This window comes from Petromyzon marinus, chromosome 20, assembly GCF_048934315.1.
Source record: "Petromyzon marinus isolate PM22_M1 ecotype Great Lakes invasive population chromosome 20, UKy_Petmar_22M1.pri1.0, whole genome shotgun sequence".
NCBI lineage: Eukaryota > Metazoa > Chordata > Hyperoartia > Petromyzontiformes > Petromyzontidae > Petromyzon > Petromyzon marinus.
This window is the reverse complement of record NC_133686.1, coordinates 11,966,967-11,982,132: the sequence shown is the minus strand read 5'-3', so window position 1 is coordinate 11,982,132 and position 15,166 is coordinate 11,966,967. Positions and strand designations below refer to the sequence as shown.

The 15,166-nt window shown below is 43.6% G+C and overlaps 1 protein-coding gene and 1 long non-coding RNA gene across 3 annotated transcripts in view; one reads left to right on the top strand and one right to left on the bottom strand.

Annotated features, from left to right (window-relative positions):
* Nucleotides 1–5,298: 5,298 nt before the first annotated feature.
* Nucleotides 5,299–5,913, top strand: LOC142925385 (uncharacterized). Its single transcript, XR_012942368.1, has 2 exons — nucleotides 5,299–5,386; nucleotides 5,868–5,913. It is a non-coding gene; the product is annotated as an uncharacterized LOC142925385 (long non-coding RNA).
* Nucleotides 5,914–7,039: 1,126 nt separating this feature from the next.
* Nucleotides 7,040–15,166, bottom strand: part of LOC116944095 (bromodomain-containing protein 7-like) — a 40,058-nt gene continuing 31,931 nt past the window's right edge. The window contains exons 16-17 of one of the 2 annotated variants that reach the window (XM_032957508.2): nucleotides 9,591–9,809; nucleotides 7,040–7,351 (exon numbers count right to left, since the gene is read on the bottom strand). In XM_032957508.2, coding sequence (XP_032813399.1) covers nucleotides 7,221–7,351; nucleotides 9,591–9,809 — 350 coding nt within the window. In that variant the 3' untranslated portion in view covers nucleotides 7,040–7,220. The remainder of the gene's footprint in view (nucleotides 7,352–9,590; nucleotides 9,810–15,166) is intronic. The other variant, XM_032957509.2, reaches the window with a different exon arrangement.

Sequence of the window (15,166 nt, the reverse complement as noted above, 5' to 3'; positions counted from 1 at the left end):
TGATTATTATTTAAAAAATCTATATAGGCAGAATTATTCTTCATATCAATTTTGGAAATAGGCCTATATATACAACAGCGACTAATAGAAGAATGGTGACGACGACGACGATGGACTTGAGCAGCATGACGGGGATCTCACTTACAATCAACAGCCCCGAGGTCCCCTACAAGGGCACTTCTTATATGTCAGCGTGGCCTGGCTCTGCCCCTGGCCACGCCCCCTTTCTAAAACCTACCAGCGGGTTATTGGTGCCCCTTCTGTGACCTTTCCCAAGGTCCCCCTCTGGTATATAACCTGGCCTGCTGACGTCAGGGCTGCCATAAGCCGCAGATCCCCTTCCCTGCCCACAGCCAGCGCTATATTGCTACATTACTATTCTATACCACTACACTATCATTAGATCCACCTCACCAAAATCTGCAATTAAAAATAAGAAAATTACATGTATCTTTGAATGTTATTCTCACAGTGGAAATGCACTAAGTTCCATTAAATCTAAAAGGCCTCTGCTCATAAATACGAATTCTGAAAAACAATTAACCACATATAACACACATTACTGTGATAATTTTACATAGTGGCTGTTATGTGGCACTGAGTGTAAACATATATATTTATGATCGTTAAAGTGAAATGTAGGTTTTTATTTGTTCAAAGCATAGTGCCACCCGGAAAGTTCCATTAAGAGTTTCAAAAGTGGTTGAGTATGAAAATTTGAAAAAAAAAATAAGATGGTTCATCAAAGGCCACAAGTAGAAGACCCGCGAGGTGTGTGGCAGATGCATTCATTACATTAGACCGACTACCATTAAAAAGGCTGAATTGGGTTTGGACTTCTCATTCAGTTCCACTTGAGGTAAGTTTAAGTTGGAAGAATGTGCACAGCACTCGGGGGTGCCCCCTAGCCTTCCCCAAATTGCCTGTCTAGTCCCCTTCTAGGCAACCACTGTCCCTGTTGGCAACCGCCATTATGGAAGTCTGCCGTTGGTGCCTATTGACCAAATTATGTGCCCCTGTATGTTATAACAGAACATGTGGTTGGTCTCTATTTTCCTCGTCCCGTTCACTTTTGTAGGCTTCCACGTCACTACCCAGTTGCCCCCCCCCCCTCCCATGTGGTTGATCAGCAGCCCTTGGCACCTGACAGTAGTGTAGTCACACAGATGCTTCTTTGGGCTACGGTAGGGATGTTTTGAGTCCAGGATCACGACATGGCACCCCTCATGAGAAGGAAATCATGGCAGACACATTTGGTGGTACTTCAGTAGTAGCACTCACACTCATGCAGGAAGTGACAACCAGAGTACTGGACCGAGTTCCATGGTGGGTCACAGCAGCATGCACGACTCAAGGGCTCAGCTGGTGATTGTACCGTACTGGCACCTGACTTCCATGAATTAATGGACTACCATAACACATTCAAAGTAGTGGAGGTTCGTCAGATCTTCCCGTCGAGGGTTTGGGAAAGTTCTCCCTGACATGGTGTTGGAAGTACTGTCCTTCCTGATGCTACTGAGGCAGTTGTCCAGTGGCCATGCCTGCAATCAATCCTGAAGCTGTTGGAGGATTCACACTATTACCTGCTCACCTAATGTCATTGTCACCAAGATGATGTCTCCAGATGCAGCCTGGAAGTGCTCCCCGAGTCGCCCTGTGTTACTCCTTGGGAGACCACGGCAATATTAAATAGTCTGGCAGGCCGATCTGGGCTCTCTACAGATAAGCAATATTCTCAAACACCCATTTGGTGCTTGTGTAATCCTAATACTTAAGTGATCAGGGGGTAGAAATATCCACGGGATTCCAGGTAAAAGTTAAGATGACGTCATGAAGGAAAGGAGAAGGCGGGGCGAGAGAGAGGGAACGCCCAGGGAGAGAGTGGTGACGTCACGGGGCACTTTCTCGAGAGATTCGGTGAAATTTGGAGTGGAAATGCACAGTGTGAGCTCGTGCGAAAATAAAGAGGCGTGCATCATCCTTATCTCCGTCTGGTGGACTCATTACACTTGTATAGCGACCCAGATTGAGACAAAGGGGCTTCAGCAACGAGCTGGTTTTCTTGTCCCGTAACCTCCCCTCCAGAGTACCTCAAGGTGCCTAAACAACAACTTGTCCCACAAGCGACAGCGGCTTCACAGCCCCCTTCAAGATTCGGTTTATCCAACAAGCAATTCAAATAAACACAGCGCCAGCATATAGGTGTCTTCAGATAATGTTTCAATGGCATGTTTTTTCATCTCCATCACTATCGTGTTCGCTCCTTGTCTCCAAACTGTGCTTCCCTCCCCGTACATCGTCTTTAATCCTCAACACTCCCACAAATCAATTCCTCCATACCTGCCTTCTGTTGCCATTGTTTAGAAACTGGCAATACTTGTATAGCCCCCCCCCCCCATCTATTCCTGTCGCTTGGGTTTCATGACCGTACCCCATTGATACTTGTGGAGTGGCATAGGAATCAGTAATGTAGCAGCATAGCGCTGCCTGCTGGTGGGGAAGGGGATCTGCGGCTTACAGCAGCCCTGACTTCAGCAGGCCAAGTTATACACGAGGGAAATCTAGGAGAAAGGTCACAGAAGGGGAACACCAAGAACCCGCTGGTCGGTTCTAGAAAGGGGGCGTGACTGGGGGCGGTGCCAGGCCACGCTGACAGAATAAGGGCCCCTGGAGGAGCCCTCGGGGTTGTCGTATGGAGTGGGATCCCCGTCGTGCTGCTGAAGTCTTCACCATTCTTCTCGTCGTCTTCACCATCCTTCTTGTCATTGTCTCCATCTTCACCATCCCATATGCGCCTCGGCGTGGCCTGGGTGTGGCCTGGCCATGCCGAGGCGCATATAAGTGGGCTCACCTGGTGCGGAGCTGCTCGGATCCGGGATGAAGATGCCTCATGAAGACGCCTCATGAAGAGTGAAGTCAAGCCTCAAGTCAGCGTGGCCAAGCAGTAGTCCTCCTGGCTTGGCCACGCCAGTCATTATCAGTGTCAGAGTTAGCGAGAATAGGTCGGTGGTCACCACCCTATGTGTAGTGTAATTACTGATGTTAATAAATAGTGTTGCCTCCCCATAACAGTGTGTGCGCCTCTCTCAAACCATTTCAATACTTCTGAAATAGAGAGCTTTTGTCCAGTTCGGTGGCTGCACATTTGTTTTAATGGTCTGCCAGTGGACCTGGGTGTCAGCGTGAGCACAACGATTAATGTGGAGACGTCTTCCAGGTAGGCTCTTTTGCATTCTCAACTCCAAACAGTATGAATGCATGTAAGACGTTAATTAAGAATAGTAAACTTGCAATCATGACCGTCCAAGCGGATTAGATTAACTCTTAACATGAGCTGCAGCTAAACGATCGGAATCCAATGCATGACTCATTGTATAGCAAACATTAAAGTATTGTTCTTGACTCATTATACAAATTAATACCAGCCAATAAACATATTCAACATGTTCTCACGGTTTAATTTCTTAATTATAATGGTGCTTTATACAGTTACTGTATACGTGTGAAACCATTAATGTTTAATAATTTCCAGTCATTGCGGGCGTTATGTATCAACATAATCGCATTAATTATTAATAACCATGTAGACTACGGCATTTCCGAAATTATATGCAACAATATAATTTAGCATTGAAATAGCTAAGTTAAAGCATACACATCCGCGGATGTGTATGCTATTTCAATGCTAAATTCTATGCTAATTCCTTTGTCAAGGGGGCCTCTGCGGATGTGTATGCTTTAACTTTAACATAGCCATTTCTGTGACCAGTCACAAGCTAATCACTCAGCCATTTCAATGCTAAATTCTATGCTAATTCCTTTGTCAAGGCACTTTGTTTCTTCTCACACAGCTTAAAGGTCGCAATCTGAGCGTGGCTTTTTCACTCCAGCGCTGTCCTCCAGACAGTCGTGTCCTTTCACCTGATGAAGGCCGCTTGTGTTGTGGCCGAAACGTCGTGAGAATATTATTGTGTTATTTTATTTTTTCAATTTATTATTTTATTCTCATTCTAGGTGACTTTACCGAAAGAACCAAAGAAGATGAATCCTAGCAGTCACGAAAGCTTTAAATCGAAATAGAATTATTCCAAAACTCGTCTATGGGTCGGGTCCGATCTATTCATGAGAATATAATCTTATACTGCAGCTGTAAAACCACTATAATTCACTTTACAGTGGTTCAAAACGGCACATGAATTCAGTAATAGCGTTTACAGCACGTTTAACTATCTGGTAATAATCATGTCTGTTTCTACGCTGCTCTAAAAAATGAAATACATTAAATCAATATGCTCTTAACTTTAACACGTTACGGCCGCCATCTTAGCCATGTGATTGTCCAAGACGTACGTTTACTTAACCGCCTAACAACCTCTCTAAGTCTCTTAACCTTATCCTACCGATCCCTACATAATAGGTGTATCTAATGCACACCACCAGTAACTTATTTTTACGTGCCTGTACGCAAGAAGTATGACACTGGGCCTCCAAGTCCTCACCATCCAAGCACGCAGGACTATCGTCCACCAGACATGGGTGGGGGGGGGGGAGACCATGGGACGCACATGGGCGGGTGTTACACTGCCCGTGCACTACGTACTGAGTCTTAACCATTCATAGATATGCCCAGATGAGGATTTTAATATGGGGGGATGGGTTCTCTTAGACTCCTAATACCCTGCACTACACTTGGCTTGTCTTGTGGTGTCTGCAGCAGGACATTATTTCATAACATGGTGAAGACCTACACACCAATCACCTGAGGGATTAAATTACATACCCTTCAAGCCACGGATAGGCCCTGCACACCAGGGCCATTAGCGTATTGTAAGCCCCAATGCTTTCTTCTGGAAGACTTTCTTCTTTAAATCTTGCTCAGTTGCAGCAGGTGTTGGAGGCGCATATCCGAGGGCCACCTGCCCTTTGGCAGACTTGTAAGTCATCTGATAGGTCAGTGCAATCGTCATTCACACGTCCACCACAAATTCTGGGTAGCTCCCAAAGAACATATTCCGTCAGGCCTATAGTTGAGACAGTACTACTTCTCTCTCGCAAAGATATGGACAAATAAGTTGACCCATTGAAGTTTGTAATACATTTGTTTATGAGATAGAAAACAAATGGTGGTATCTCCTAGATACCAGACGGGAAGTGTTCTGCCTCACGGCAGGTGTTTTGCCTCACGGCAGATGTGGAGGTGTGTGCAAACAGGAATTTCCTGTTTTGAGGTTGAGTTTGGTCACATTTCCAGGAAGTTACGATTTAAGATTCGCTCTCAACCACGCGGGTGGCAACCATTACACAGAGGACAAAATGGGGGCACAAATAACGTCTCGGTGACCACAGGTGCATCTGTTCATTGTGGGACTTGTAAGAAGCATTGTCTGTAAGTTCGTTTATGTTCTTATAATACTGGAAATGCTGTTATGTTAGAATGACCGTTATAATGCTGTAAATGCCTTTATAATGCTGTTAAATTATGATAAATGAGGCCTAGTTATCAACGAAGCCTGCCACTTGCCATATTGTGAATGTTACTTGTAATTGAATAAGTCGAGTCAGACTTGTACCCATGTAACCTTATTGCGATCTTGAGAGCAAGGATGACGAAATAGCTCATCCACAGTTCAGTGTTGTGTTGTGCTGTACATTTAGGCTGCAGCATGGTGATCACACGATGTGCCCTTAACACAGTAGCTTATTCTCTTGTATAGCTATTCAGTACTAATGTAGGTGCCTGGCCCATCCAGGATCTATTGTTGAGTTTCATGTTATCTAAGACAATGTTATGATGCTGTAGTGTTCATTCATTGCATTGATATTTCCAAGTATTAACAGATGCTGTATTTGTGCTGTTTTTCCATCAGTTTTACCTCGTTCAATTCATTAAATACGTTTGGAGTCGGATGTTCACCCTGGCTCTGAATGTTTATTGAATGCGAGATTATCTGCTCGGATAGTGGTGCAACGCAGCACACAGCGAGGCCGAGACACTGAGGTTCGAATAGTGAATGCTGTATAGTGTAGTGCCACCCGTCAAAAGGAAGGATAGCCAAATTCAGCAGGTCTTGATCACCAAAAAGTTTATTAAAAATTGTTTGGCACGACCCTGCCACGTAACAACTTAGCCATGCGTTATCTTCCTCACAACACATGCTTTGCATCCGAGCCTACTAGAATCTGAAGCCCACAACTCCCCTTAGTCTCATCCTTTTATACCTCCAGTCACATTCTGTTTTACTGCCAACTCTCTCCAGTACATCCCTGCATCCCTCTTCCATCCCAATGTGCTTCAAGAAGAATGTTTTAATGGTTCAGAATCATGGGCATAAACAAAAAATGAAAAGTACACAAAGAAGCATTGAGTGCATGCTTGGAATGAGAAGTAACACCTGGATTAGATAACATATGCAGTATAAGTACGTAATTCAAACTCTTAAGTAGACTTGGTAAAAAAGTGACGGAGTGGCAGCTAAAGAATGGAACGTGTCCAAGAGGGCATTCACCAGGATGGATCAATTAAATCAGCTGCTTCGGCGTTAGGTGGATTGTTACATCGCAAATCTGATTTGGGGAGGCTTTCAATCGGCAGTGGATTGATGGCTGATGGCGAATTTCATATGGAAACATAAAGGCAAAGCACAATATCATATAGGTCTTACACCTTCAAGATAATTGTATTTATAAGTATAACTAATACAAATGCACATCAGTTAGAGATGAAGGGAAGGTACCAAACTATAAATAATTGCTTTAAGTAACAAATAACTTTTTTTTCTTCAAAAAACGACTACCGCAACCACATTGCTAACACCTAAAACAAGGGTGGTGTAATTTCATGTTACAAGAGGAAATGTTGGTGTAATTTAAATGCCAGACAGCCCAAAACACTGCCCAACCTAACATCAATGCAAGAATAAATTATCCTTGTATTTTGTACAACCACAAATGCAATGCATATAAAATTTTAACAAATGTTTGACAATACAATAAAAAAAGTTATTTTAATTGAAAGAGGATTCTTACAAGTTGTATTATTTTACAATCTGCGTGACAATTGGTATATAAAAGCGAGTGGACCTAAATATATATTTAATAGTATATATTGCATTCGAAATTTTGATTTTACTTTACATACTTTGAAAAATTTAGCACGTAAAACAGGAAAACACCATAACAAGCTGTTTTAAGTGGACATTCTTGTGCACTTATGTTCATATTTATGTGCTAGCTGTGTCACTTGCTCCCTCAATTGAGGACGAAGTGGTGTTGAGCTCATCTGTTTGCATGCTCTCATCATTCTCTCTCTCCTCGTCGGCTGGGTCCTCTGGGTTCGCTTCTTCTGGTGACTCTACAAATACAAAATCCCACGTGCACGTGTGAATAGATGAAGATCGTTGTTAGTGTGAATATTCAAGTAAACATGGCACCTTGAGCATTCTGGTGGTTTAATTTTTGTCTCCAGGTACAATTACAATATGGCTTATTGTTTTGTAGCCTTAATACAAAAGCATTTGTAACAATTACACATGCAATAAAACTCGTGTATAAACATATAAAAAAATTTAACCATTCTAGGTTGCATTTTTGCACTCGTCCAATAACATTAATAAAAATAAGTTTTTGCATGTTTTTTTCCATTTAGTCATTGTTGACCAGGGGCCTGATTACAAATTTGGATAAGAACCAACATTGCATAGTGCAACACGACGAGTATCAGTGGGTGATATCTAGTTATGATATCCTCACAACTGCCATGCCAGCCAATCAGCTGCTAGGAAAACAAAATTAATGCAATATTGTTGCATCAAGTCCATGTGAAATATATCCTAAATCGTGACAGGAAACCACCATACTGATTTAACAAAAAAAAATCACCTGCTCGATTTTGAAAACGAATTTCTTTAAAATTTATTTTTGTGTTTATTTTGTTGTCCTTCCCCACAACTCTGATTAGCATGGTTGGCTACGTACAGTGGGAACAAAGTTTAAAATACATACATTACTGCTTGATCACACAGATGGATCGTTTTGCTGCAAAAAAAATCGTTTCTGACAACTCCCGTTCCAGTATTCGTGATTTGGGCAAGAACATACCTCTAAAAACATGTTTGCGTAAAGCTACGCCAAATTCCTCCATATATAAGGGACTGAAAATTTGACATAGGTTGTCATTCATTATGCTCAGATTCATTTAGTCCTATTACAGCTCGTAGCATAGAATGTGGAGGGAAAATCCCTACCCTCCTGTACCAGCAGAAGCCAAACAATGTTATCCAACTGTTTTTGGACAGATTTTTTTAATGTTCTGCATCAAGCCAGGTCTGGAGAAGAGCCCAGAAGAGAGCCAGCTTCCTCTGGTGAACATTCCCGTGGCTCCAGCTTTATCGTCAGGTAAAGAGGCAGGATGACCTGCCTCTCGTCAGCATAACTCCATTGCTCACCCCAAAAGGCCTCAATCAGCAAGCTCTTAAACCACCTCTGACAATTTTTGTTCATCGAATTATTTGTATTTATTACAAGTGAAAATGTATGCTAACTTATAATTGTATGCATATTTGTAAACTTTATATTTAGTCACGCATTTTTAGTCATTATTTTTTAGTCATTAGTCACTATTTTTTAGTCATTATTTAGTCACACATTTTGTTTCAATAAATGTCGCCAAGGAATGCAACCGCTGATTTAAACATTGCCTATGATTTTGAGTAAGTAGCATTTCCCAGAAACACATCCCTTATGTATAGCGAGATTACTGTAATTTGCAATGTGATTACTTAATAATGTGTTTCCAAGCAGCCCATAGCTGTTAGGTCAGTTGACATTTTTTCTATCTCTCAATTTAAATAAATTATCTAATTAGTCTTGGCCAAAAGTATTTAGTTTTGCAACGAATATCATAATACATTGAATATCCTTGTTGGCAGGTATGTTTCGCAAATGCCGACAATTGTGTTTGTATTTAATGCTCCGTTGGTGTTCTTTTATCGTCATAATCTTTCATCATGCTGAGTCAACATAACATACTCTTTGGTTCTTTCTGTAAATTCACGTAGGTAGACAAAATAATAGATCATGACGTTTCGATCGCTTGCATTGCGATCGAAACGTCATCTATTATTTTGCCTACTTACATGACTTTACCGAAAGAACCAAAGAGTATGGATTCCTGCAGTCACGAAAGCTTCAAACCAACATAACATTTTCCAAACGTTTAAGTAATCCGGTAAATTCCTTGTTAATTTGGGTAGCACATCGTCGGTGGCAGTTAACAGCCGTATTTTGTGTACCCTGCCTAATCTCACTCAGACCGTGTTTTTCCAAAATTCTAGCCATTTTATCAGTGACTCCCACAATGAACGGGAGTTACATTGCTTTGATTGCAATTGTCAATTCTAACGTATTTTTTGTGTTTTAACACTCAATTCTGTGTTAACTTATGAATTTCCATCATCTGATGCTGTTTTTGCCTAATATACGAGTGATTATCCATGTTTCATAACCCACAACTTTAGCACTGGTGTCTCAGTGTCCTGAGATGAGCATTAGCACACTGCATATTGTACAGCATACCTTAAAATAATACTTACCATGGCTTGGAGAAGGAAATTGCGTATCTGGCGTTGCCACTTGTGCCTGCTGTTGCATCTGTTTGATCTGCGTCTGTGCTGGTGGAAGCTTTGGAGACGTCGTGGTCTCGACGGGACACACGGCAATCCCCATCGCCTTGTGCAGACCCGCTGTGCTCACCATGTCCCCAGGCGCGACGCAGCTTGTCAGCACCTTCAGTCCGTTAGTCACCTTGCCGGCTGAAAGGAACATGCATAATTTATGGCACAAATATCTTTGTTAATGGTGGAAACCTATGTTCTTCGTATTTATTTTCATTTAGGTGCTCTTGGTAGAGATGTTAATGTGCTATATGGATGGGACCTTTCTTCCAGTATCAAAATATAAATAGGTTTTATCCTTTCTGCCAATAAAAACAGGTTTCAAGATGTTAAAACACCAAACAGAATCCTTTTTCAAGGAATCCTGTCTGTATTAGCCACACATACTTGTGGTGAACATGCAAACAAAAAACATGCTCTGATAATGTGTAGTAACTGTGAATGTCACTGTGTGGTGCCGGGCTTGCGAGGCTAAGGCGGATATGTTGTCATTATGTGCAGCCCGGTTACTGGGCGTAGTAGCAGCCCTAGCGGGGCTTGGGTGAGCGCTGGTTAGCGCAGAAGCACCACGTACAGTGTGTGGTGCGGGCTTCTGGTGATGGAGCGAGAGAGTCAGCCAGCCAGGGTTACGTTGGGGCATGATACGCTGGTTGACCTGCCGACACGTGATATTGGAGGGGGGCCACCGGTGGATGGGGGCCGCTGGGCGGTCACGTGGTATAAAGGAGCTCTCGGGAGCCTTCGGGAAAGAGCTCGAGAGATCTAGGTGGGCAGTGCGAGGGGCGGAGCCAGTCCCAGCCCAGGCCGATATAACGGGGGCCCCCGTGAGGGGCTCGGGGTTCTTCGGGTTGCTGGTGAAGAAGATCCACGTCGGGTTGAAGAAGCCTCTAGCCACGTGGTCCGGGACCCAGCTCGTGGTCCAGACCAGGATGACGGGACCGTGTCTAGTTCTGCCGTAGCGTGGTTAGATGGGCGTTCAACACCCAAGTGTAGGTTACATTATGTTGTGTTGAGTTGATGTAATAGTGTTGCTCCAAAGACAACGTCTGCGACTCAGTTGGACTCACTACATATGCATTGTCTTTGAAACTGTCTTTGTGCTGTTCGCCTTTTGGCATTCTCTGGTCGAAAACTTTGAGACTAGGCTCAAAAGAAAGCTGTCTCTGGTGTGGACCAATTAATTTTAAGACAATGCATATATTATCAGAGCATGTTTTTAGTTTGCATCAGAGCATGTTTTTAGTTTGCAAGTTCACCACAAGTAAATGTGGTTAATGTAGACAGGATTTCTTGAAAAAGAATTCTGTTTGGTGTTTGAACATCTTGACACCTGTTTTTATTTCCAGAAAGGGTAAAACCTACCGTTCATAATAAATGTTTTTGGGTTAGATCACGTTATTTATAAGTGTCGCAACCCTCCACCACCCGACACGGCTAATCAGTAAAAAATGTGACACGTTGACAAAAGACAAATAGTTCACTACTTTAGCCCACTGCTGTGTTGAAGAGTGGATCCACAACATTTACAATTTGAGTGACGTTTTGCTGGAAATTATATCCAGCATCTTCGGGCGATTTGCCAGAATAGTTAAGTCATCCACCTGCTTCCGTTCTTAAATAGTGCATGATGACGTCATCATTGAAGAACTCCATCAGGATTCGAGATGAGGCAGAGGTGGGGTGATGTAATAGATCAGTAATCAGCCCCTTAGCATGTGACTCACATGTAAGGAATTGTAATGTGTTAATAGGCTGTGCTGAGTCTATAGCTGTCACAGCGATTACAATTATTTGAATTCTTCTCAATTTCAATTGATTCTCTAATTAGTCTTGGACAATAATAATTAGTTTTGCATCACACTTCAACGTTATCAAAATCAATTGAATGTCCTTGTTGGCAAGCATGCTCTGCCACTGCTGACAGCTGTGTTTGGGAGAATTCAATGTTCCTTTGATGTCCTATCTTACACTAATGTTACGTCCCATCTGACCAACAAAACACTTACCGCATAAGCAATTGATCCGATATACACCTTCTGTTGATAACTTCGGTAATTCATCTTTAGTACAAGACACTAGGTTTTGAATTGTGTACCGTACCAAATCTCACTTTAATGTATTGCTTTTGCAAAACACGGGCTAATTTGTCAGAACTCCCGAGATATATGGTATTTAAATTTTTTTGATAATCTGATCACTTTCAGCAGTGTTGTTGTTCGATCTTGATTTGGCATTCAATGCTCTTTTATTTTAAGCATTGTGTGCGTTCCCCTTCGGTAGATGCTGTGTATTATTTTGCCATTTTTACCGCGTCCAAGCAAAATATCCAGGAATGGGATTGTGTTGTTCACCTCCTATTCCATGGTGAACTGAATGGCTGGGTTTTGCACATTGAGATGATTAACATATTCATTAAGTGTATTGTTACCATGTGGTCAGACAACCAAAGTGTCACCGACATATCTAAACCAAAAAGATGGTTTTAATGTACTTGAGGCAAGTGCTCTTGTTTAAAAGTTTTCCACGTACAGATTTGCTATAGCAGGAGACAAAGGAGAACCCATTGCTGCTCCTTCCTTTTGTTTAAAGAAGTCACCTCTCCATAAGAATAAGTGTTATTTAGACTGCTCAGCTAGTTTTGGAATATCTTCTGGTAAACCTGTCTTCTTTACCAGTGTATCAAGTAATTTAAGTGAATCCTGAACTGGAACCTTAGTGAACAGAGAAATTGCATCAAAACTTATCAGAATATCATTCGGGTTAAGTTTAATATCTTTAATCACATGTACAAGATGTTCTGAATCTATATATAAAAGTCAAAAGTTGTGTGTGGGTTTGTGGCGGGGTTTGTTCGTGCCGGGCTTTGTGTGGTCACGCGCTTGGCTCTCCAACGGTAGGGTTTACGTGTAAAAAATAGCCAGGTAAACAGCCAGGTACCACGCCGTAAGCCCCGCGGTGAGCAAGCGCTATTCCTTTTTTACATCCGTCAACTTTAAATGAGTTTAATTAGCGATTTAGCGCGATTTTTGTGCACTAATCATTCATTTATTTATGATGCGTGCAGGACCATACCGACTCACGCGCCTTTGGTGGGGGGGGGGGATGGCCCATGCCAAGTCGCACGCCTTCGGTGGGAGGGGACATTTTCTTTCGCGTTAGAAATGCTAGAAAAATACACTAAATGCTGACGTTAATTCTTCACTGTGTGATGTCCCCCCCACCCTGATGCGTGCAGTTATTACTATACAGTCACTAGATGCTACCACTATAGGCCGTAGATATTACTGCAGTGGCCAGGGAGATCGTGGCTGGGGGGGGGGGGGGGGGCAAGTCCCAGCCTGCGAAGGTGCCACCTCGACCGGCTGGACAATCAAGGCGAGGCCAGAGGCTCTGCACGGAACTAGGCCTCACCACGCCACTCTGTCAGGTGAGTACTTTGTGCGAAAGAGTCGATAAATACTGCTATAGAGTCAGCATGTACTACTGTAGTGATAGCAGGTACCACCACAGTCGGCATGCACTGCTGTAATCATAGCAGGTACCACCACAGTACGCACTGCTGTTAGATTTTTAATAGTTTTGAAATATATTTAAGACTCGAGCAACTTCCCGCTAGTTTCTTAAAAATGAAGATGTCCTACCGATGTAGGCCTGTATTTGTTTAGTTACATATTTTGCTAATTTATGTGGCAGAGCCTATTGTACTTACTATGGGTCGTAATGGGATACCAATTTTATGAATTTTTGGAAGCCCATACAATCTTCGTGGTTTTGAGGCCCGTGGCTTAATTTGGTATTGTTCAGTCTTGGGGGTTAATAAAGTTCAAATTATTGCAGAAGTCTTGCGTTCTAAAGTATTGGTTGTATCTCATTTAATTTTAATATAGATATCTTCCTCCAGTAAATCTTTAATTTTATTACCATAATCTGATCGGGACATCACTACAGTAGTGCGGTTTTTATCAGCTGCCAGAATTTGAATTTCTGCATTTAATCTAAGCTCTCTTAAGGCTTTTGCTTCACCAAAGCTAATATTGATTTTTGGTATTTTGCTATTCTCAATTATTTTGGCAACCTCGTGTCTAGTTTTCTCTGCCTCATTATGTGGAAGATGTCTTTCCACCGATTCCACCTCGGCAATTACTGTTGCATGTCAATGTGATCTTAATACATCTCTAGCAATGGCGATGTGTAACGTGTCAAATACATACATTGATATCTGTGTTTTTTACATTAACTTATACCAGCGATGACAAAGCAATAAAAATAGATGTGCATTAAAATACACCACTCCATCCAGGTGTAATGACAGGGTGACACCTGTCGGCCTGGAGTGGTAATTACGGTCATGGCTGCATTACATAATGCCTTATTATTATCAGGGGGGGCGCGCATATCTGGGGTAAGGGTGAAAGGCGGAGTCAGTCGAGAAGCTCCGGGAACCAGCTCGATGGTTCTGGAAAGGGGGTGTGGCCAGAGGTGGAGCTTGGCCACCGGGGCAGATATAACGGGGACCGAACCAGAGGTTCGATGCTGTTGCGGGTCCTGGGTCCTGGCTGCGTCGCTGCTTGTCGTCATCTCTTCATCTCCGACCACGTGGCTGATCTTCGTCAAGACTCTCTCCGTCGCTGCGCTAGTTGGAGAGCTCGCGCAGCGAAGCCGGAGATGGGGCTACGTGTTAGGATCACCTATGTGTAGCTGCGTTACAATGTATCGCCCAGCGTACACAATGTATCGCCCAGCGTGCTCCGAATAAATAAGAAGCCTTCTACTCGACGTGTCTCGGAAGTCGCTCACTACATTTGGAGTCAGAAGTAGTTGAATTTTTATTTTCTCATTAGAGGAGGGAAGAAAGTACAGAAAAAATGTCGAAGTACCAAAAGAAGCGGAACCCACTGGTGGCGTCTTCCGACGATGACGAAAACAAGACGCAGGATTGCCTAACAGCCCCGGGAACTGCGGTCCCGGTTACCAATGCCGCGGCGGAAGAATTGGCGGCGCCAGAGATGGCGAGACCAGCGACAGCTCCTCCGCGGGAGCAGCCCGCAGTCGGATGGTGCGTGGTGTCGGAGAATTGGAACTCCTGAGGGCGATGGTCACGCAGATGGTGGAGCTCATGACGGCGACCACGATGGCGGGGCTGACTGCACGGACCTCGCCGGGGACAGAAGTCCACCCGCCAGAGGACGACGCGCGGGCAGGAATGTCCACGGACGGAGCGGCCGTCATTATGAGTGGCGCAGAGACCACGCGGCCGGAGGCCGCCATCTTAGGACACGGGCGATGCCTGCTGCTGTTGACGCTGGAAGAGGGACTGAACTAACCCGCCAACTGACTCCTGTCAAAGAATTTGTCGCGGCAGGGGGTGACTGGAGCGCCTTCACCTGGCGCTTTGAGGCAGCTTACCAGTCAGTGAACTGGACCGAGGAGGAGGCGCCCTCACTGTTTTCTGGGTCATACCCGCCAGGAAGAAGACAACACTCAGAGGCATACGC